The sequence below is a fragment of the Eptatretus burgeri genome, chromosome 13 (genome assembly GCF_056783735.1).
Source record: "Eptatretus burgeri isolate ZD-2024b chromosome 13, Ebu_testis_v1, whole genome shotgun sequence".
NCBI classification, from domain to species: Eukaryota; Metazoa; Chordata; class Myxini; order Myxiniformes; family Myxinidae; genus Eptatretus; species Eptatretus burgeri.
The window spans coordinates 23159635-23184634 of record NC_140973.1 but is presented as its reverse complement, the minus strand read 5'-3'; the positions used below and the strand labels follow the sequence as shown (position 1 = coordinate 23184634).

The following is a 25000-nucleotide window of genomic DNA, read 5'->3' as shown; positions in this document are numbered from 1 at the left end:
GAGGTGTTGGGGACACCAGATTTGGAAACAAACACAATTTAAGCATTCGGCCTTCGATTGAGTGCTGTCCGCTGTGGTGCCATTTGAAGAGATGTAAGGGGCGCATACATCAGAGATGGACTTAAAACACCACCAGGATTTTGTGGAAGGTGATAAGTTTGAAAGTTCATTCTTGAGGTTGGACAGGTGTTGTTTTCTGGCTCTGCTGGGAGTGGATACACACTTGTCGTGGGATTGCCTTTGGTCAGGTTTGCTTTCCAGGGGGAGAAGGCAAGTTGTTTCAGAGCAACGCCTCACCACAGGAGTCAGTGTACCATTGATGTGAAGAAGGGTAGGATAACTGAAGATGAAATGGGATGGATTTGTGCAAAATAGTAGGTTTCTGTGGAAGAATTCCCAGTCTGAGTGAGTTATCAGGGGTTGTAGATATGGGAGACCAATTCTGAAGAGAGATGGTTGCTTGCCCTCCCTGTCGATCTGCTTGAGTGAACTGCCAGACTCGCCGGCGTTGAGGAATCTTTGAGAATTGCCAGAGATGTTTTCTCTCACAAGCATATGATCAGATGAACCAATTGGAGCAGAGCAGGAAAGGTTGTAATCATTAATCCAGAAGGGAGAATTTGCCATTGGGAGAAATCTGGGTTGGAAAGTTAACCAGGCTGTGAGTCAGTCCCGTGGAGTCACAGAAGTCCTTTTGCTGACGTGTAATGACTGGTGAGAGAGGTAGCAACACACAGACAGTTTGCATAGTGACAATTGATACTACCACATATGAGGAAGAGAGTTGGGAGGTGTGGTTAAACGTTTATCTTTGTTATGATATATATATATATATATATATATATATATATATATATATATATATATATATATATATATATATATATATATATATATATATATATATATATATCACTTAAGTGCTGTTGCTTTGAGATGTCTTTGGAGTGCTTTGTTTGTATTGCATTTAAATTTTCTTCTCATTACTTCAATGTTTGCTGTCATTGCAAACTGTAAAGCTGCCTGTTCCTTTTTGGTGGTTATTTCATTGGGGAGGATCGGAGTATTAGAGGCTCTGGGCACATTGCTGGAAACGTTCGGTGGCATCTCCTGAATGTCAAGGGCAAACCGGAGTGCTGTCTGGATCGGCACAGATGGCCTAGTGTGATTAGACTGTAGTACAGCCCGCAGGTCTTCACACAAGTACTGCCAGCACGATCCCCCTGATAGCAGCCGGCTTGGAATAAATGTTTGAGTTCATAGTCGGCTCCGGCAGTATGATGCTTGTGCTGGCGTTGCACCAGATGGGGTGCACTGATTAGAAAGCTATTTTTTGTTATTGTTGTTATTCACTGATGGGTACTTTTGTTTTGCAAAATTGAGATTTGAAGCTTTGCCTGATGACTCACATGTTTGATGGCTTTTTTTTCCCTGTAAGTCAGGTTCCTTTGCTTTGACAAGGTTCATGTACCTGTGTGGCCGATGAAGGATGTTTTATATCGAAATATGGGCAGCACTGGAGGATGGGTGTGGTTGGAGAGGAAGGTGCATTGTGCAAAGCCAAGATGTGGGACTTGGATATCCGAGTGATTTAGCAGAAATAATGACAGTGCCTAATCTGTCAGCATTTGCAAATGCTTATTTAAATAAATTTTACTTTACTTCCTCGCCCAGCACAGAAGCTAATTTTGAAACTTTCAGGTTGGTAATAGGAAATCAGTTTGCTTGAAAAGCCCTAATTCTTATGATTGAAATAATTTTGCTTCACGACCACCGCTTTGAAGTATTCCAGCAAACCTACTTTCTTTCAAAGGAATTGCTATCTTTATGGAACTTTCTTGAAGATCCATTGTATTTCCTTGAGGCAGGATAAAGTGCCAGAACACGGTTGTGTGGTGGAATTATTTTTTTTATGAATCGGTGTGATGTGCTCTTGTGGCAGATTGTTGTTCTTAAGGATGAGGTTTTCACTATTGTCTGTGTTTGCCTGTTTCTACCTGTGAGCAAGGTTTCTCAAAAAGTTGTAAACAAGTTATGACAGACCTTTGTGGATGAGTTGGGTCGGTGACGAGAACAAACCGATTACATTTTCGTTCAGGTCCAGATCCAGCTCTGTCCCATCATTGGGATGCAAAACATAAACCATTCAGCCTGGTGGAGGTATGTGCTCTAATGGGTGCTGCGTTGGTAGGTTTGTTGGTTTTTTGTTTGTTTGTTTGGATTTGTGAAAAAGAGCGCATAACTTGTCTGGTTCTGTGGTTCCCTCAAATACAATATTTGTTTTTCTGCTGCATGGTAATGCCAGAATCTGCATGCTAAGAAATTATGAACATGGAGTTTATGGTGTGGTGCTTCAAGTTTTGGCGAAAAGTACGAAGGTGTGCTCACGTGTGTGGGTCCTGGAGCAAGTGCTCGTGTTTGATCTGTGAAAATGTAATTTGGCTACACAAAGTTGTGAGCCTTGTATAATTAACCTCCGCCATCGAAGATGGACGGAGGTTGCTGTTTTCACCCTTCTGTTTGTTTGTTTGTGAACAGTATGGTGGCCATTTTGAAAAAATATCTGAATTTTTGTTTTTTGCATTTCAACATGTATTCAGTGATTTCCAACCAAAAAAAATAAAATTTGTTAGAGGAAAAAAAAAAAAACAATTTTGCAACTTTTTTTTCAAAAACATTTCAATTGTTATTATTATTTTTTTTGGCATTTCTACATGCGCGTCAATCTAGTTTAGTTTATTCAATCGTGGTTCAGTAGAGTCTGATCCGTTTTGACCTACAATGAATAAGATATCAGGTTCACTTAAGTCACCCAGCAGTATTGGCGGCGGAGGTTTTGCACTTTACCGAGTGCTCCCCCTCTAATTGAAAGTGGTTTTGGATCTTTATGCCTTTTTTGGTTTTTGGCTCTAGCCCTCTTGTTAGGCCTTTGGAGTTAAAGGCCTAATGAGGGCAAGCAAGGGATCGTGCAGCCTGGAAAGCAGCCATTAGGTGAACCACGGTTTACACATGCAAGCAAGGAAACAGCCGTAAAACGATGATGATGATTATGATGATGACTATGATGATGCCTCCTGCACGTCAATTGTCAAAGTTTGTTGTGATTAGCATGCTTGCGACAGTGTTGCCATGGATGATTATGTGAGCGGTGTTGGAGCAGTGCTTATCCGCCTTCTATTACATGGTTGCATTGTTGCGAATCTGGAAGCCATGGGCACACAACATACAGGTCCTTTAGATCAGTTGTATCGGTAAGTACATGATGCCAGTTAGAGTCCTGACCCTAGTCTAATGGGTAATTAAATGTTCCTGTGCTGTGGAGTTATTTTAATAGTCAGGTTTTCTATTCGTTTATTTTTACACCACCGATATCACCGCCGACACCACATCACCCTCACCCTCACCTTCACTTCGCTTCCTTCACCTCACTCTGGCCGACGTCGGCCGACGAAACATGTTGCTCAACTTCCCCGACTGTGAGAGGGGCAGTCCTTTGGAAGAAGGCGGAGTTGGGGGAGGAGCCACGCGGTGGCCTTCGACCAATCGGCGGGTGGGGTGACCGTCGCACGGCCAATCGGACTTCCCCGACTGTGTGAGGGGCGGTCCTTTGGAAGAAGGCGGAGTTGGGGGAGGAGCCACGCGGTGGCCTTCGACCAATCGGCGGGTGGGGTGACCGTCGCACGGCCAATCGGACTTCCCCGACTGTGTGAGGGGCGGTCCTTTGGAAGAAGGTGGAGTTCGGGGAGGAGCCGCGAAGTGGCCCTCGACCAATCGGTGTGCAGCGGGTGGTGTGACCGCCACTCAGCCAATCCGGGCCTGCGACAGGAGGAAAGGGGGCCGCGTGACGTCACCACGCCCCCGGGCCAATCGAGGGGATTGCCGCCCGTTTTGGTCAGTGAGAGAGACGAAGAGCGACTTTGCGTGCCAAAACCAGCCAGTGAGAGAGGGAGGGTCACGAGGAGACGCCTCCCCCCCTCCAAAGCGGGGGGGGTATAATTATAGGCGTGTTCGCGCAAGTTGGTTCTGGGTCTGGCGTGGTGTGCGCGTTGTTTTCCTGTCATTCTCCACTGGTTCTCAAAAGTGTCTGCGCACGGAGGGTCTTCGCCTGCCGACTTCGCTCGTTTGGTTTGTCCGGCTCGTGCTGGGGGTCCAGTTCGGCCCCAAGGACCTGGTCCTTGAAGCCCGCACGAGGCGGGCAGGTCTAATATAGGTCAATAAAGACCACATGGTCCGACCATTTTTGGGTGTGCCCGTATGTGTGTTTGTGGCGCCAGTCAGTAAGTAGTGAATTGTATAAGTGCTTTCTCACTGTATATCATTGCTTTGCTTTATTCAGTTTAATTCTGTTCTTATGTGCTTCCCTAATTCCCCCCATTATTGTTGTATAAATAAACCCCCATTTGTTAAATGTTTTCAGCTCATTCGTGTCAATTCCTTCATTGACTGAGCGTGTCGCGTGCTGGGGAAAATTAGCAAGGCCACTGCCGTGGCCGTTCTAACGGGACAATCGGGACCGGCGGTTCTCGGCGATGAATCGCACACGGAACGAGCGCGCTAAGTGCCTCATTTCCATACGAGTTCCGTCGATGGTGTGAAGACTCGGTAGATCACCACGTGGTCTCTAGGTATTTTTGAAGATTTGGCAAATAACCCTGTACCACGTGGTGGAAATATTGACCCTTCACGGTCCAAAAAAAGGACCCGTTGACTCAGGACTTATCCGGGGCGACGATCTGAATTCCGTGCGATCGGTCGAGCCGACTCGAGCTCAACCACCAGATGGAGCAATAGTCGGCCGACGCCCCGGCCCCGCAACAGCATCACCAGCCAATCAGTTGCGCCTCTCCTTTCTGACATTCTTTTCATCTCTAGCCCCACAAATTGTAAATAATATCCCCTTGTGATTGCCCAGCATTGTCCTTTATCAATAGAAATGAATTGCATGTAAAAAAAAAAAAAATAGATTGTTTGCTTGCATCCACAGCTTCTTCGCTGCATTTGAGGAAGTTGAAGCAGATTGAGAATGGAAGTGTTTGCAGATGCTTTGTTTAAGAGTTTTAATTTTTACATCCACCACCGAAGGTGAAGGAGGTTGTTGTCACCCCTTTCTGTCTTTGTTTGTTACTTACGAAATCTCAAGATTTCATAAGTATATTGATCACTTCCGGACTGTGTTTGTGTGTCTGTCTGTAGGCACGATAACTAGAAGGGAAGAAGCTACCAATGTCAAATTACACCAGGTGATTCAGGAGGGTGATGGCTAGCGCTGATTAGATTTTGGTGAAAATCTGTCAAAGGTCACAGCGAGGTCAAACATTTGATTTTTGATGGTTTGGTACAGATAACTCGAACGGAAGAAGCTACCAATGCCAAATTACACCACGTGATTCAGGAGGGTGATGGCTAGCGCCGATTAGATTTTGGTCCAAATCGGTCAAAGGTCAAGGTCACAGTGAGGTCAAACATAATTCCGTAAATTCCTGTGGAGAAATGGAGTATTTTTGCTTCGGTCGACTTTACGAGTTTGTTTTAACTTCGATTTTAATTTTGTCTTCGGTTTTTGCGATCGCTTATGACGCTTAACACTCGGTTGTCGAAGTTCTGGTAAAAATCGGATGTTTTGGAGACGTTTTAAGATTGTATAAAAATATTTCACTCGCTGCGTCACGGCTCGTCACGTGCAGCGTGCTCGAGCAGACTCGTCGTTGAGTCACGTAAAGGTTTTGCGTGTGCGCGCTGACGGTGTTTTCGATAAAGATGGTGTTTAAAGGTCATTTTTTGTCCCAATAAAGGTTATCGTCGCATGCCTGACTCGCTAAGCTGTCGGATTATGTAAAGATTGTTGGTGGATGGCCGAATATTACGGTTTTGTGACTTTGATAAAATAATTGCATGGAGAAATGGAGATTTTTGCTTCGGTCGATGTTACGAGTTTGTTTTAACTCGGATCGCAATTCTGTTTTCACTTTTGGTAACGGCTAAGTATGCTTAACACTCGGTTGTCGAAATTGTGGTAAAAATCGGATGTTTTATGAGAGGTTTGTAACAGAATCATCGTAGAAACTTCTGGTTTGCATCGCTATCTTCTCCAGAGACAGCTTTTATTAGACAAGGTCAGAGATCAAGTTGACGATTTCGTAAGTACCAGTCTATGACTGCTTGTTTGTTTGTTTGTGTGCAGGATATCTCAAGTTGTGGATGGATCTGGATGAAAAATAATTTTGGACCGGTTTGGTGTGTGACAAGGCCGAACTGATTAGATTTTTGTGAAGATCCAGATCCAGATCCAGCAAGTAGAATTTTTAAAGCGATTCTTCACCATTGAGATGGGGCCAAAAATGGTATTTAGCACGATATCTCAAAGTTGTGGACGGATTGGGACGAAACTTGGTGGACATGTTGGGTGTGTGACAAGGAAGAATTTATTCAATTTTGGTGAAGATCCAAATCTGGATCTGGATACGAGAATTTATTTGTAAAGTGATTCTTCACCATTGAGAGATCAGGCCAAAAACGATATCGTACTGTATAGCATGATATTTCAAAAATGTATTGGGCCCTATATGTTCTTGTGGATCAGGCATTACGTGGCGGAGGTATGTGCTCCACTGAGTGCCCTTATAGTTAGTATTGTGCACGTGTTGCAACTGATATAATGGTAACATTTTGAGGGTTTTTTTAGTTTGTGTTTTCATAAACAATCTCTCCCATAATTATTGAATATTCTGTGAAATGAGAGTATTGTACAAAAATATTTTTAGGAGAGGGGAGCATGCAAATCTGATTGATTAATTATGACTGTTCTATCAATGGGTCTTTGATTTTTGTGTTTTGCATGTATTGCCTGCTTTGAACAACGCAACCTGTTGTTGCTGGACAATGTTTGGCAAAACGATTTTCCCATGCCGAGGATTGCATATACAGTACACACATAATATATTCAATTCCACCAAAGAAGCCCACGGACCCTATCAGACGATGCAAACGTCGCCTACATCAATTGTACGAACACATCACCTCCACCTCCAAACGCAGGCATCCTTGTGGTATTAAAGCCCATGATCACAAATCGCTGAAGCAGAGATGTCGATTCAGATTTTGCCCTTGTGGGCTCATCAGGACAACGTATGACTGATCGTTTATTCGTGACCATATTGGGTTCGGAGGAATATTTGTTTAATTTATGTACATTACATCAGCGTTGTCGTGGTCATTGTGCTTCTTTGGTTGAATTTACTATTCATGGCTGTAAACCTCTTGACTGGTGATCAACAGGGCAGAGACAAATGTGCTTATGAGGCAGGTGACACTTGTTGCTGGCAGGTTGTGCAGCAAGTGCAGTGATAGGACTCTTTGTACCCTGCTGCCTTGTCAAGTTGGGGTGTGTGTGTGTGTGTGTGTGTGTGTGTGTGTGTGTACATAATACATATGACAGGCATGACAACCTGAAGCTATGCGCAATTACCTTGGTGCTGCCTACCCTGGGTTTGGCTCTGAACTCAGCTGAAAACAGTCATCCTGATGTTTTCATGCAGGATAATCCACCAATGTGTGCATAGTTTATCGGAAGGTGGTTTCGGCAGAGGACCTGTCTGCTGAACTGAGCTTTCAGGGCTTCATGGCAAGGCCACCAGATGAGTTCAAGAGGTGCCCTTGCATGTGCATATGTCTGGTGTTACTGTTCAATGAGTGTGCCCCACAAGCGATTCCATGGGCACTCTGGGCCAAAAAAAAGAAAAAGCATGGAAGAGACTCTGTTCATGCTGTAAGTCCCAGAGGGAGACACCGAAGGTGCTGCGAGGTCAGGTCCACATCAAACTGCTGTGCATCCGCCCAGGACCCCAACAGCCAATGGGGTCGAGCAAGCACTTGGACGACGCACCCACTCTCTGCGTGAGCAGAGCTGCGCAAGATAGTTTTCCATCTTGTCCTTCCCCTGCTGAGGCTCGTTTTGCCCAAATTAAAGCGATAATGTGTAATTGCAAAGGCCATCATGGTTTCAGGGCATGTTGTATGTAATTCACTTATTTCATTGTGATCGCTGCTAAGCAGTTGTGCATTGTGATCACTCCTTGGCTTTTTTCACAAGATCTTGGCTATTCGTTGTTCACCTTGGCGTCTTGGTTTTCTATAGGTTTTCTTGGCGTAGAGGTTTTCTATTATCATCGCTTTTCCGAAACCTTGTGAATTCTTGGCTTTTTTCATTGGCTCACCTTGGCATTTATGAAAATGAGGAGTGGTCACACTGATGTGCTCTCTGCCCTTCTCTCTATTTTCTTTCAATAAATTCCCCTTTTTGATTTTGACTTGAATATTTTCCCATTTTCATCCCTGTGACCCCAAGTCCTGACCCCCTGGGGAATGAAAGGGAGGTCAAATGATCCAATAAATTACATATTTCCTGCATTTCCCCCCCCCCAATGATTGCATCACTAAAGTTTCATTTTTAAAAAAAGCATTTTTTTTTTTCCAATGTGCCTGTAACTGCATTTTAGTTTTTGACTCCACCCGAGGGCGGGTGGGGAGGGAGCAAAAATTATACTGCTCTTGCACCTTCATACCATGTGGTAATCATAACTACGAAGATTGGTGAATTTCTGTCATTGTTTAGGATTTGACAGCGTGACGGACAGATGAAGCCAATTCCAATATCTACCCCACCCCCCGGGATATTTTTTTTCAAGAAGTGTGACTACAATCAGTCATATCAGTATGCGCTCCATCATTTTCCAGTCAGTGTTGCATTGCTGCATACTGTGAAGGGGGATTGGGGGGCGTGAAGAGATACACACACACACGGTGAAGATTAGATAGCCAGAAGGAAGGAGAACAGATGAGGACGAACGGCCTCACAATACCTGGTGCAGTCGGCCGACCGCACAACCCAGTATGCTTTGGGGGACGCTCTGCTTGAGCGATCCCACCTTAAGAGTCGGCGTGTTATCTGCTGCTTAATCACTTTGCCGAGGCTCGTGGAAATGTGTGCTCCGCACTGGTCCAGAATGTCTGTTGCACATCAACCCCGAGTGTCAATGCAGCGACAGCAGATGAGGGGCAGTGAAGAGAGGGCGGAGCACAGAGGTGAAGGAGAGGGCGAGGCAAACAGGCGGAGACTAGTGTGAGGCAGGCAGGCGGAGAAGAGCTGAGAACGAGAGAGAGGGTAGACGGCTTCGTGATCCACCTTTTATAAGCCCTGGGCGAAGGGTGGTGTGACGCGCCGTCACCCGATTCGTGCTCCCCTATTGGGTCCTGGCCCCACCCTGCGAGGCTACTCGGGCCGGAAGCGGTCTCATTCGCACATCTGGCGTGACACTGCTCTGAGCCTTGCACCGTCCCGTGACCCCCCCCCCCACGACCCTCTGCCCCTCGCCGCCCGTCCTGCCATGTTCTGGTGACTGAACGAGGGTCGCGTCGGCCCAACGAGACCCGGCTGGCGCTGCCAACGCGTCTGGCCTGTCCCCGTGCTACGCGGCTTGGGCCGTGCAGCACGCCTCTGCTTGGTGGTGAACCGTATCGATGCGGAGGTGAGAGGAGGCGCGTGATGATTTTTTTCCGTGTGCGGGAGATGTTGGTGGTCGAGGTGGTGAGCGAAGGTTGAGTTAGGTGAGACGCCGTTGTAAATTGGCACGCAGATTTGAATGAAAGAGCAAGCCGGGCAGCGAGTTTGGTCATGTGGTAATTCTTTCACAGCTGGCTGCCTGGGTGCTGTGCCTGCTTTGACTTGTACCATGGTTAAAAGGAGAGGGTTGGATGGAAATCAGGATTGAAAAGAAGATCGAGATATAATTATTAGATCTAGCTTTTAGACCCATTCAATGCACTTCGTCCTGTTAACCCATTAGACATGAGGGGATGGTTTAACTGCATGAAGATGAACAAAATAACTGCCTGGGGATCACTGTATGTTGGGTGCCATTGCCTTAGAGGCATGCAGTTTTTCAGAACCGCAACTATATATATTTATATTTTCATACATATGTGTGTATATATATATATATATATATATATATATATATATATATATATATATATATATATATATATATATATATATATATATATATATATCAGGCTGATGTTAGCTTGGTGGTTAGGGTGGCGGCTTGGGATCCCAGGGTCCTGAGTTCAAGCCCCATTGGCTGCTGAATTAACACCAGGAGGTTGACTCAGCCTGTCATCTTTCCAAGTTCGGCGAAATGAGTACCAGTGTACTGGTCCCGGTGTATGCCCCGGTTAGAATAGGTTTACCATATCCCTGTGTGTCCTAAGAGGTGACCAGGGTTGGCGTCAGGAAGGGCATCCGGCCATAAAACATTGCCTCAAGAAAAAGCCATCCCCTGCACAGCAGGGAAACATGGCTGTAAAAACGGTCATATGTATATGTATATGTATATATATATATATATATATATATATATATATATATATATATATATATATATATATATATATATATATATATATATATATATATATATATATTGTTACAGTTGTGGAAATTCACAGATCACCATTCAGGTTCCCCGAAGATCAGTTATGTTGATAAGTGTGTGTCCAGATTACATTTCCCCACGAATGTCTAAAGGGCATTATTGTGTGCCGGGCTGTGCATCTTCGATTTTGCCATTATTCTTTAATTTCAAACATACACTCCACTCCTCAACAACATCTCTACAACCACGCCATCCCACCACAGCGCCAACCACACTGCAACCACGACATCTCAACAACTCCCGCCCCGATATCTCTCAGAACGGGTAAACAAGAATGATGGTTGGGCAACAACCACAGAGCCAAGCTGAGCTCTGCTGGAATTTTCCCCCGCGTGCCGGGAAGGGCGGGGAAAAAGGTGCATCCACGATAAAAATGCGGCGTTCACTCGGAGAAAGAATTGGGGAGGACACCAGGAGAATTGGTGCCATTGGTGGACTTGGTACGAGATTTGGTGGTGCCATCGGCGGACTTGGCTCTCTCTTCTTGGTCTCCTTGGTGTCGTTGGAGTTGGTCGAGTGTAAGCCGGAGAAGAGTCGCCAGCCGGATCACCGATGGAGTCCAGCGTAGTGCGGGCAGAGACAGCGAAGGTTGCCGAACCAGGGCCCAGCGAGTCACCACGAGGGTGGCAGGTAACCTGCCCGGCCTCTCAGAGCCTTTCAGTCATCCCAGCTCTGAGAAATATTAAAGGCTTATGAGCCCAGTTCTCCCTTTTCTTTTCTGTGGTTTTTGCATGGAAGTCTGTGGCGCCTTGTCCATAAGTAGAATGGTTATAAGTGCATGTATGTAATAGATAGACAACGGCTGTAGGTCTTTTTGCTCGTGTCGTGTCCCCATCCCCCCATTCATTGCATTGCTTGCATGCATACGTGTGAAAATAAATACCCCCATTGTTTGAATATTCACCTGCTCGTTGTGTCCCTTCCTCCATTGAACTGCCATAATTGCGTTCGGAATAAATAGCTGGTTTTTAACACCGATAAGATAATCGGGTCCAACGGGGCTTGGCGATAATAAACCGCTTGGCAATCGCAGACGGAAAGAGCTGCTTAAAGCGGCTCGTTTCCGAGCAGGTCCGGTTGAGGTACAACCTCTCGGTAGTCTGTCCGCCCGAATAATTAGGTAAATTGACCCTGTGGCGCGCGGGCAGAGCATTGACAAGGTTATGGTGTGGTTAAAACACACACCCATAGCTGGATTTCGGCGTTGATCCGAAAGCTGCGACTGGATTTCCATGTTCGGTGGTCGCGCGCGGCCGCAATCGGGATGAAGGCGGTCGCCCGCACACCGAAGTGGCGAGATCCACAACAATATATATATATATATATATATATATATATATATATATATATATATATATATATATATATATATATATATATATATATATATATATATATATATTGTTGTGGTTGACGAAATTCGCAAACCACCATTCAGGTCCCTTAGGTGAGATATCTCTAAGTATATGTGTAGTTAGCCCAAACCCGTTGTTTAGAGGGAATAAATGTCATTCATTCGGGCTGCGACCCTTTTAGATAGCCGTTTTTCTTTTACTATCTTTATTGTGGACCAGCCGCCATTACTACAACCACCACCAACCACGTCTCAACAGCCATCACACAACAACCACCAACCGCAACGCCGCTTCACAACAGCCACGACCTTTACCGTCACATCTCGCTCTCGCAACCATCGCATCACCGCCATTCCCACGCCGCTTGTGGACACCGATCCTGGACTCGTACAGGGCGCGCACCGAGCAGCGGGTGCAAAAACACCAGCCTTTCCGAAGAAATCGGATCAAAAACGATTCACGCCCACTTCTGTTCCGTCCTATCAGCGAGCGTGGGGCGATTTGGCCCCGCCTCCAGGTGCGTCGGAGTATAATCGCTATATGCAGATTCGCGGATCAAAAATCATTCACGCCCACTTTTCCTCTGTCCAATGGGGAGCCAGCCAGAGGTGAAGGGTCGAAGGTAAAGGAGCGAAGCCCCGGGGGCTATAAAGGGCCGCGTTCGCTCGCCGAAAAGGCAGTAGCAGTCAGTCAAGGAGAGTTGAGAAGAGAAGAGTCAGAGAAAGCAGTTGGACGGAGCTGAGAAGAGTGGGAGAGTTGGAGAGGTGGCGGCGGCGAAGGCAGTCGAGAGGGCGCTCGTGTCAGAGTCGGGGAGCTGCGGAGAGGGGAGGCCTGGAACGCGACCGAGGTCGCGGTGGAGACGCTCGTCGCGGGACCTAAGCCAGCGAGATATCCTCATTCCCCCGAGCATCAACAACCCCCTCCTGTTTCCCCCCGCGCTGAGATAGTGTGAGAAGGGGGCCCCGTTCCCACCCCATTTCCAGGCAGTGCCAGCGAGGCCCGCGGAGTCGGGGCGCCACCGCCATTTTGCGGCTCATCACCAGACGGGTAGGCTCGACGCGGTCTCGGCCCCAGGCCTGTCTGCCCCCCCTCATCGTTGAGGGTGGTCCCTTTTTCTTTTGCTTTGAGTATATGTGTTGTCGGCGCGGTCTGTGAAGTAAAACTGTATAAGTGTTGCCGTGTGCTCGGTAGTCGGTAGTAGATCTGCATTGTGTTTCTCTTTTACATTTGCTTTTTGTGCAGAATTGTCGTGTCACTTTTACATTTGCTTTTTGTGCAGAATTGTCGTGTCACTTTTACATTTGCTTTTTGTGCAGAATTGTCGTGTCACTTTTACATTTGCTTTTTGTGCAGAATTGTCGTCACTTTTACATTTGCTTTTGGTGTATAATTGTATATGTGTGCTTTCCGTTTGCCGCGGAATAAATGTGCTTAATGTTGAACTGTTTTTCCCGTTTCGCTTCGTCTTTTCTCCAATTAAATCTCCATCTCACTTCACGTAAAGGGTTGGTCGTGGGCTAAAGACGCCCAATAATTAATCGAACCGTCGAGGTTGACGATAACACCGCTCGGTTATCCCGATAGTACGGAACGGGTCGCTTAAAGTGGCCCGTGTCCGAAGTCGACCTGCGGCGAGGTGCGATCGCCCGGTCTACCCTCCGTGTGGGTACTTAGGTTGGTCGAATTTGGCGAGCAACCCTATCCCACGCGGGGGGCCGATTGGCACGATCGTGGTGAGGCCGAAAGGCCCACCCGTGACTAGTTCCCAGCGTTAGTCCGAGAGGGTCACGACGGGATTGTCCGTCCGGTGGGCGACGTGCCGCGATTCGAGTTGCGTGGCCGTCCGCACGCCGGCGGGCGCGAATCCGCGACTATATATATATATATATATATATATATATATATATATATATATATATATATATATATATATATATATATATATATATATATATATATATATGCATGATGAATGGCAGTTTAATGTGAATGAAAAAGGCCAATTAACATTTCGTGGAAATTTTTTTACTGGATTGCTGTTTTTTTGAAGTTATTTACTTGATTGCTTTATAATTTGTATTTAAGATTGCTGAAAAAGTTACAACATATGGGCAGATTGGGTCATCGCTTTCACGCCTCAATGTGGGATGTCGACAAGCTCGGCTCGGCTATTCCTGTTGGTGATCCCGTCGCGGTCGTTCGTTGCATTTGGAGATGCCGATTCGCATCAAATTAACCCGGTGAACACGGAGACCTTTGTTTTTTTTGGCCCAGGCATTGTGACGGTCCTTGAAAACTGCATGACCTTAATATTTTTGGTTATCATTGTCATTATTATCACTAGGACTTGTCTTTTAAATCCATTATTTATTTATCTTTTCTTGAATTAAAACTCGTGCCTTTCCTGGTGTACATGCTGCGAAATCCCATGAACACAGCCCTATCAACCTAGTTTTTCCTTTTCTCTTACCATCCACTTCATTGCAGCAAATTTCTGATTGCAGCATTCCTCTCTGGCACATCTTTGCTTGTTGCTTTCCTGAGATGCAACATGAGAACAATTTGAAATATGTTATTGAAAGTACTGAAGAAGCTGGGTATGGAGTAGTTTGGAAGCAACTAACCGGTAAAATATATCGGTTAGCTGTTGGACATGCTATTTCTTTGTATTGTGTGAAGGAGGACTCGGGTTGTTCAGACTCGTGGATACACCTCCCACACTTGCTCTCCAGTTATAGATCAAATTTAATTGTGTTTTTGGGAACCTGCTATCCATGTCTTGGCAGGTCTACTTTCCAATGTTAATCAGGGATGATCGTTATAATGAGCTTCCCAGCTGCGGCTGTACGAAGCCACCATATTTGCACTTGGCCATTGACAACACTGCCAAGTGCGACTCCGTTGACCTTTTACTTAGGCTTTCACCAGGGGCCCTGCCAGTAGCTGCCTGACAGTGTCATACAGCCTGTCTGTGCCTGCTTCCTACCTTCCTTCAAAGGAAAAACAAAAGTGGGAAAATGTATCAGATTTCGAGTGCCTATTTCTTAATCAGCAGGTCGCATTTGAATTTGTAGGTAAGGTGGTCTGGGTATAATGCTGGTCGGTCGTGATTGCATATGTGGTTGCATTTTCTCTATGGCTGGTTCTTTTTTCTTTTTTTAAAAATTTATTATCTTTTCTTCCCCCTCCCCCCTCCCAATGTCCAACTCCTGGTGCAATGTGGCTCTCCTGCACTACTAAATGGTTCATTTACACTCTTCCCTCCAGGGCAAGCAGGCGGGGTACCATAATCTCATATCATCGCTCCCTCCGACCCCTACCTTCAATATATATTTATATATAATTTGTTTTTTTTTAATGCCCTCATTATCCCAACCCGACAAGCCGTGTACTTGCAGGTTACTGTTTCCTCCCCTCTCCTCTCTTTTGTTGTTGGCTCATTTCCTTGCTCATCGTTCCAAACGGTGGACCCATTGTTCCTCTGTTGGCTCTGTACCCTCCACCAACTCATTGTTGTCACCTCTATTTTGTAATTTGTGTTAAAAAATGATTGTCCTTTAATTCCTGCATCCCTCCAATCAAATCTGGTTGGTATTAAAGTTGAGGTGGCTGGCTAACGGTTTGTCTGCATAGTCGTTTTCATATCACAGCTATTGCTGGAGGTTCTCAAATAACCAGGGGGTGGGGGTGTTGGGGGGTGAGGTGTTACAGACCCACCCTCACAAGCCTTTTATTTTCCAAGTGGTTTGTTTCCTCAAGTGTACATTTGACATGTCTGTTGTCCTTGTCTTGTAAGATGGAAATGTCCTGCCACTCCTAAATAGCTGATGAAAGCAACAGACGTCACTTGGGAATTGGCACATTACAGCCTGTGACAATTGCAAGCTCAATACTAGTGTGGAATGGGTCATCCTCAGCAGTTAATCTCTTATCACCAGTTTCCAGAAATGTCCTAGTTTCGGCAGTAACCCAGCCGAGATGAGCTTGCGGTCCTTGTATACCTCACAGACCGCATTTGTGCTAATTCACCAGTCGCTGTATTTGCATTTATACACGGTCTCGGGCTGAAAGTTGGTAATTTGGGGCATTGTGCCTTCAGTTTCATGAGTCATCACTGCATGATCTGTGGGTTTTCAATTCACCTGAGACTTGCAAAAGGTCAATCTAGCAGTAATTTAATTGCAGTGATTAATGTCCGTTTCTTAACTGGTAACAATTGATGGCGTTTTGCAAACATGGCCGTCATCAAGACTTGAAATGGTGGGAACTTGCTCCATCTGGTTAATCTTAACAGACTGATGCATTGGTCTCAGTTTGACTTGGGTTCACAATACCACATGAATATTGGATATTCCTTTCCATACCATCACAACCATTCAGTGCTCACCACAAAAGATGTCTCCATCTCGGTTGAATGGTCCTTTGAAATTGAGCACAGATTGCTAAGCTTGTGATTAAGGGGAATGTTGAGGTTTGAGATTCAAATGTACATTTCTTGGAATATTGGGTTATACGTCTTGATATGTACCTTTAGTACCACCTCACTGCACCTTTGTGGTCTTTTTGCAGTTTTTGATAATTCCTTTAGAGGGTTCATAAATGATTGCTGTCTCTGCAACCAAAAGGCATTGTTGCTACGAGAAGCACTCCAGGAGCTAATGGGGGACGAACATAACCCCCCCTCCCCCCAACTCCTCCTCCCCCTATCGGTTTCACTCAAGGGGACTGTTGGTCTGTCCGCCCCACTTGTTTCCTCCACTGGTCTGACTTCACCCCAATAAGATCATGCACCATCATTGCATGAAGCAGCACAGATCGGCAGGCCTCAAGCCTTTGGCCTGGATGTTAGTCCATGGCCCAGTGCAATTGGAATGATCCCAGGTATGTAACCACGATGCATTATATATGCACATAAGCGGTATGCATGTTTTTGCTTCATGTATGTACATCGGGTTATTTTTATCATTGACCGCGCCATTATACATTGCCCAAATAAACGAGCATTTGTGGGGACCGGTGGTGGACATGCATTGCAAAGCAATTCTTGCTCTTGTCATCTTTATGATTGTTAATACCATAGCAGAGTGCAAACACTATGGGCAATTTTGTTCCAAGCGTGCAACACCTGATGCATCCTTTTAATTGGGTGGTGTATAGGCAACAGACCGCTGCCTCAATCGCTCCCGAAAATAAAATTAACCGGGGTTTACGTATGAAGCAAACATGCACACTGCTTATGTGCATATATAATACATTGTAGGTGCATAGTTCTAATTCCAATTGCACCCAACCTCCCCCCAATTAGGAAGAAAATGCCAAGATAGGTGGATTTTTAAAATTTAATATTTTACTATTTTTTTTTCAGCTCGGAGTAGAATATGATACATATATACATTCATGCAATTGTTCCATTATATTGTTACGGATCTGGAAACAATATGCATTCAAACATACAGATGTCCCAAAGGTCAGTTATTCCGTTAAGTACATGTGAGACAGGTCCCTTCCTTTTATCTAGTGGGAGAATCAAATGAGTTCATTGCGATGTCCTTTTTGGTAGGTTATTACATCCAACAAACAAACCGACAACACCACTGAACAAGCGCTTCACTCGCAGAGCCGGCGACTCGCCGTTCGAGGCAGAATCTCTAGCAGTTCCTTCTCGGCTTCCACAAACTTTGTAACTTCTTTTTGACGAGTATGGGCACGTGTGGAGTGGGGGCGGGGTTTTCCCGGCATGGTCGAAATCCTGCCCAGAAAGGGTGGACCCATGGGAGCCCCGTCCAATCGGGGCAGACAGTGACGTCTGTTCCACCGAGCCCCCGCCCCGTTCGGGGAGGTCCATAAAAGTTACGACTCCATCCTCAGCGAGAGTTCTGAGTAAGTCTCTTGGAGGAGGAACGAGAGTTGTTTTGGAGGAGCAAGTTGGTTGGTGTGTGCTCTACATTTTGCTGGCATTCGTGGAGTTTTCCTGGGTCTTGTCTGCGACCCTGATCTCCGCCCTGGGACTCCGACTGCCCCTCTCGGTTTCCTCCATGGGCATGAGCCCCACGCGTGTGACTGGGCCGAGCCGCACGACCTATATCACGTGCCGCACTATGGAGCACTCCCTTCAACGTGCAGCTACCCACGTGAACGGCGACCCCCACCTCGTCTTTCCCTCTCTGGCTGCGGGGATCTTTCAATAAATCGTCTGAGTGTGTGGGCCCGTCTTATAAGTAGAACTGTTAAGTGTTTTCCATCATAGTAAATTCTTGCTGGCATATCTGCGATAAGTCTTGCCCTGTGTCTTTTTTATTTGTGAATAAAACGATTGTAGAAATGTTCCCAGTTTGTTTCCGTCCTTTCTTGCATTGGTCCAGCATGGTTCGGATCTGAGTTTTTAGGCAGGTTTTTATCCCCGGTAATCGGTTCATTGTAGCCGGCACGGCTTCGGCAGTTCCGCTCGACTGCACCCAAACCGGAGTTGGTAGTTGGTAGTTGGAACTCCACCGCAGTCGGTAGAGTGACCCGGTTCGAGCAAGACATGCCGAGGGCGTGGTTCCCCGGTAGACGACACCTTGTAGTTTTAATTAGGTAAATTGGTTCTAGACAAAAAGACCCTACGCTACGCGGTGGAGGTATTGGCGTTCCACGGTCGGTTCAGCAACCCACCGGCTCGCAGAATTATCTGGAGCAACAGCTGACAATTCCGGGGAGTCTGGTGGGAGAAGATGTAACCTCCCCCACCTCGTGGTCGTTCTCGCCACTGACCCCCAGCCCACAACAATATATAGATTATTGTGTGTGTGTGTGTGTGTGTGTGTGTGTGTGTGTGTGTGTGTGTGTGTGTGTGTGTGTGTGTGTGTGTGTGTGTGTGTGTGTGTGTGTGTGTGTGTGTGTGTGTGTGTGTGTGTGTGTGTGTGTTGGTGATGACGATTTCCAGGTTGGCCTAGAGTCCCAGACTGAAGTGTGTTGTGCAAATGTAATATGAACAAGTTTCACTTGTGTTCACCTACTGACAATTGAGTTAACTTTGAAGACAGCATCTCCTCTCGGCTTGCACAGCTTTTTCTTTCTATCCCTCTGATCAGCAAAGCAGCAGAAATTAATGAATCTTTGCACAACTCAGCCATTTTGCCAAATCCCTTGCCATGTTTGAAGCATTTGCACATTATATTTTAAGATCTGCATTTATCCATGTAATAGGTTTTTCTTCTTATCGTGGCCTCCCACATTATGCCGGCCTTCAAAGGTAGCTCTCCACCTCGACCTGAATTTAGTTAGCTTCCTTTGTCTTCGGTTGATCGTCCCTCATACAGTCTGAATGTCAGTCGATTAGTTCATCTCTGGCTTTTCACCGCTGCCATTGTTCTCGATTTTCTGACCAATTTGGAAGGTATTTATTGAACCTGCAAACATGTTTTTTTTTCTTTTCTTTCTTTCTTTCTTTCTTTCTTTCTTTCTTTCACAAAGCAGGCCCACATCTTGTTTCGTGTTGCACATTCTTCCCAGATGTATGTTGATGCCTCCAACTCGTGGAAAATTCCACAGCTTGTCTCCATGAAAGGATGAATGAGCAGTTTGGGTGCCATGTCTCCTCTGTATTGCTTGCTGACACTGCATCTTCATGATCACCTTTCATGCTTTAATTGTTTCGTTCCTGCTGGGCCACTAATTGTTAGTGTTAAGTGTTTGCGAATAACGAGTGTGTTGCAAAATTGACAATATGGTAGCAGGTGCTTCTCTATAGGAGACAATTACCAGTGTTCGACTTTCATTGATTGTATTATGATGATGATGATGATGGAGAAACCGCATGGAAACTTTGGAGATGCACTTTGATGTTGTGCTGAACCATTTACCAAAGTCCAAGCTTTCCTGCTGGAGTTTTATTTTTTTATATATATATATATAATATTATTTTTGCCTTTCTTTTTAGGCTGCTGGGAACCTGGTGTGTTCCCATAAACCAATCATGGTGTTTTGACAGCTCTAACGTGTTTGAACTTGATTCCACACAATCTCGGCACAGCCCTAAGATTGTTGCTCCTTCCTTGGACCATGGGGGCACTCTTGTGTTGGGACATTTTACTCTGTAGTTTGTATTATGATTATTGATGATGGAATTGTAACAATGGTGTTTGGCTCAGTGGTTTTTGTTTTGCATTCAAAATTGTAAATTTAGATTTACTTCTTAAAAGATGGCTTTAATCGGGATAATTCACATATTACAGATGCAAAGCTAATATAATTTAACCCTTTTATAAATAAATATTATTTTTTTATTTTATTTATTTATGTTAAACATGCCGTTTCGGTTTTCTGTTCAGTGAGGGGGACTTTGGGGGCAGTGTTGCATTTTGGTGCCAACCAAAGTTTTCCTGAGGACATTGGGGAATATCACCATATGTGTGCACTTGCATCACATGTAGACCAGACTGAGTAAGTAGATTTAACCCCTCCCCCCTGCCCCACCACCGCTCTTCTGATCATCAGACATTATATGCAGCCTGTGGCTGCTAGTTGCCTCATTGCTGGAAGCGCATCTGTGCTGCTGATGCAGTGTCCCCTGTTTCCAGTAAGCTGGTATTTTGCTGACCTTGGAAGGATGATATGCTGTGTCAACCCCCCTGGCATTATTAAACGGCTTGACTGAAGCTCAAACTCGAGACCTGAAGATCTTAAGCTAGGCACCTTAACACTTGAGCCAACAGCCGGCTTACCCCTCTCCTGATGGTCATTAATAAGTTGGCTGTGTTTTTGCAATTGATTAGTGATATAGTTCTTCTGAGGCTCACTTGTAATTCCTCATATTTCTGCCTTCAGCTGGATTTGATCCCATAACCTGAGGATTGTTTCCAATTCACCAGCAAAATGGTGGTGTTTGCTGTACTTGGATTTTTTTTTCTTTTTTTTTCATAGCTGGCCTTGTTGGAGGCTCCACTATATTCTGTAAACTGAATGCAAGTGAGATCTGCAGTTTATCTTGTTATGTAGATAGTATTACCATGCTTTACCAAGGCTCAAACAGCTAGTTGTAAAAGCAGGCCACTGAAGGCGCTGCCATGCCAAATGGTGTTCACTGCCACTGCAGTTGGTCCGCTCGAAGGAAGCAGCTGCAGTCATGACTTGAATGACATGGCTGGTCGAGGCCTGGTTGTTGGCTGCTTTGCACATGTACTGTCTCTCCTGCTGAGCCTTCAATGCAATCAATCGAGACCTGTCCGTATATATCATTCAAGCTCATAACCACAAGCCCATTACAAAATTTATGTTTTACCACCGTTGAAGTTTATTTTAATGGTTTCTACGTTAGGACAGAAACCTGCATGCCATGAGCTAATGAGCATTCCATGGTCTCTTATGGACATTCATTCATCCCTCTTTCTGTCTCATTCCAATCTGCAGGGGATCGACTGCGCAGCCATTCGCGTAACAGCCCATCGGGTGTAACCCGGCGGCCCCCTCCTGTGGACCCCATTGCCGGCTCCTATCTCACTGGACAGTGGCCTAGAGATCGTGAACCAGTCGTCTGTGTCCGGGACAAGGCGACGCAGGTAATAAATTATTTATTTATTTTCTTTTTGCTTGGCATTTACACAGTTTATCATTGATAAATTAATGTACCCAGCAATACGATTCATTCCTTCTGTGATGGAATGGGCTCGTTATAATTCATAATATTTCTGGGGTAGCCTTTCAAGTCTGATAAGCCAATATTTGTCACGTGATCATTATTACGACGACCACCGAAAGTGAAGGAGGTTGTTTTCACCTCTCTCTCTGTCTTTGTTTGTTTGTCTGTCTGTCTGTGGGCAGAATATCTCAAAGTTGTGGACAGATCTGGATGAAATTGTGGGCAGGTTGGGTGTGTGACAAGGATGAACTGGTTAGCTTTTGGTGAAGATCCAGGTCCGAAAATTTTTAAGTGATTCGTCACCATTGTGAGCGATGGGGCTAAACTAATATATAGCACGATATCTCAAAAAGTTGTGGATGGATTTGGATGAAATTTGGTGGACAGGTTGGGTGTGTGTGACCACGACAAATTGATTTGAATTTGGTGAAGATCTGAACCCGGATCTGGATACGAGAATTATTTAATGTTAAAGTGATTCTTCACCTTTGAGAGATGAGGCCAAAAACCATATAAAGCGCAATATCTCAGAAATATATTGGGCACGCTTATGTATGTTCTCGTGGATCAGGCATTATGTGGCAGAGGTATGCACTCTACCGAATGCTCTTCTCTGTCCATTGTCCATGATATATTTTCTGTCACATTCCTGCTCTGCAATAATAATGGACACGTGTGATGTATTTTATTCATGCCATGATTGTGGTAAGTGCATCAGCCAGGTGTTTCCCGGACATGGATCTAAGGCGGCTTTTGTGGCTTGATAATAATCGTTATTTGTGTTCCTGTAATGCATGGCATGTTTAAGTTTTCATTTTAATATCTCATACACAAGCATATTGGTGTTTCTCTTATTTTGAAACAGCTGAAGCTGTTCTCTTTCACTTTAAATCTTGTTCTATCTTGTGACTCTTGTTTTTCCATGCTAGTGACTTGTTTTCTATTTGGTTTCCTCTTTTTTGCGTTTCTCTTTTGCTGATCATATCTTCTTCTTTTTTTTTTTCTCGTGCAGTGGCACAACAGTTTTTCAGTGCCAGTTGTAATTTTCAGGTGTCTTCGTGCATCTTGCTCAAAGGCAAAAGCAGCTTTGCTTGTTTGAGCCTTGTCCCACGCCATGCAGCAACTTGTTTGACTGATTGCAAATGCCCGTGTGGACTCCTCAACTGCATTAGCACCTTCACGTTTATGGTTGATCTGTTACTAGCAGGGGTGCCGGTGCTGTCCTAATTGCGTTGGCATTTTGAATAAATTTTTTTTTTTGTGGGGGCTTAAAATGCTTCGCTACACCCACGAAGGACTGGGGTTGGGGATTATTTACTATATCTTTCACATAGCTAAAAAGGCTGAGGTACTATAGAGTGATTTAAAAGAAAATTAATCTAAATGTTATTTTCTAATTTTACAAAAAAGTCTCCCCCCCCCCCCCCAATCCCTCCAAAACACACCCTGGCACTTGCTGGTGAACCTCTGAAAGTTTGACAAAGATTTGTTCTGCCATCTTTGAGAAAAAAAATGGTGACACACATCCAAATATCTCTTATAGTATAGATTATTTAGAGGAGACTGTTCTCCATCTCAGACCCAGGTTTGCATCTTCAGATATTAAAATTATGAACCTCAGTGCCCACAGAAGTACACTAACCCAGAGCACTTTGGTGAGGTTAAGACCATTATGTGATTTGTTTTATTTTCCTGATATGCTAGGCTATGTTTGTGTGTTTGTCAAAGTGCTCTTCTGCACCATTCCAGATTTATCAGTGTTCAAATATGCATCCCCCACCATGATGGAACTACCAAAACTTTTATTCTTGGAATTAGGTACTTGGGGTTGTAGAGCTTCCTGGCCTGTCACCACACATGCATTCGTTGAGAACACGGTGAAGGACGACTCGGACTATAACACATTCTTCCACTGCTCGGCAGTACGTTGCCCAGGCTCCATGCACCACTGGTTCCACAAAAGGGTGTTGCCAGGTGTTGTGAGCGGTTTGTGGAGAGAAACTTGGCTCTGATATTCCACCCTGTGAAGTTCCCTTCTGACCATTTTCAACAACACGCAATGTTCACAACCCATGTTTAACTCCACACAGTTTGTCTGCCATTACTCTCGTGTTTCACTTTGCAGTCCGGACTAATGCCCCTGCATCATGCTTCTCGAGTTTGTGCTTCAACCCACTGTTGACCTTCAAAGTCTTTCCTTTTTCCTTTTTCTCAGGCTGACATCACCTTTGAGACGGTTCCTCATGACACGTTTGCAATTTCCACATCCTTTATAACTGAAGCGCCTGACAAATGTGCACCAACAATTTCACTCCGTTTGAAGTCCTTGAAGTCTCCTGTTGTGGCCATGCCAGCTTGTAATACCAGACCAGACTCTTGTGTGCGTAATATATATATATATATATATATATATATATATATATATATATATATATATATATATATATAAATAATCAAAACATGTGGAGTGTGATGAGCACTCCCCCGATCTCCATTGGACATGGTCCAACACCAAAGCATCAACTTTAGCCTGGCGACTATCAGCCAAATATTACATCATTGGATATTTATCAGTATGCCGTCCTGATGAGAGCCAATAAGCCCAAAATCCAGATAGTTGGCTCTGTTTGTTTAACTGATGTTGACCATGTCATCTTCCTCTGTTTGATCGAGTTGCCGGCCCGAGGCTTCCAGATTAGAGGTGGTGTGTGTTCGTGCGTGCGCACATCGCCACGGATTGTTTCACACGGAAAATCCACATAATCCGCAAAGAACAGCCGTCTGTTTGCCACCTATAAGATTGTTCCCACTAATGCAAACCATTTAACCAGAAGGCACGTAGGGCGATCGGTGGGTAAATCAAAATATGTGGAGCGTGACGAACACTCCCCAGATCTCCAATGGACATGAAGACCTCCAACCTGGAGACCTTGGCCCGGCAACTGTCACAGACAAAGATTACATGGTCAACATCAGTTAAACATCAAATGGAGCCGCCCATCCAGATTTTGGGCTTATTTGCTTTCATCATGGCGGTATACCGATAAATATCCAATGATGACCACATTTATCATCTGAACATCAGATGCACCTCCTGGCTGTTAAAGTGAGCATCGACGCGGATTATGTCTCACGGTAAATCCGCAAAGACCACCCAGACGATTGTTCCCGCAAATGCAAACCATTCAACCAGAAGGCAGGTAAATCAAAATATGTGGAGTGTAATGAGTACTCCTCTGATCTCCATTGGATATAAAGTCCGACACCAAAGCGTCACCTCCTGATGATGGCAAATAAGCCTGAAATCTGGATAGGTGGCTCCGTTTGATGTTTAACTGGTGGTGGTGGTCGTATGGCAGCTTAGCTGCTGGGGTAGCTATCATTTCTTGAAACGTGACTGTGTCACTGATGCAGTGCCCCTCAACCAGTACACACACTGGAACTGGTACTCATTTCGCCGACCTCGGAAGGATGACTGGCTGAGTCAACCCCCTGATGTATTAATTCAGTGGCCGACAGGACTTGAACTCAGG

General features: G+C 45.1%; 1 protein-coding gene across 3 annotated transcripts in view; it reads left to right on the top strand.

The window, feature by feature from the left end:
* LOC147014063 (protein FAM117B-like) overlaps positions 1–25000 on the top strand; it is a 152177-nt gene that overhangs the window by 16549 nt on the left and 110628 nt on the right. For all 3 annotated transcript variants that reach the window (XR_015050628.1, XM_085851670.1, XM_085851669.1), the window contains exon 2: positions 21239–21387. Coding sequence is in view for 2 of the 3 variants with exons in the window: in XM_085851670.1 (XP_085707796.1) it covers positions 21239–21387 (149 nt within the window). In the remaining variant the exon portion in view is untranslated. The remainder of the gene's footprint in view (positions 1–21238; positions 21388–25000) is intronic.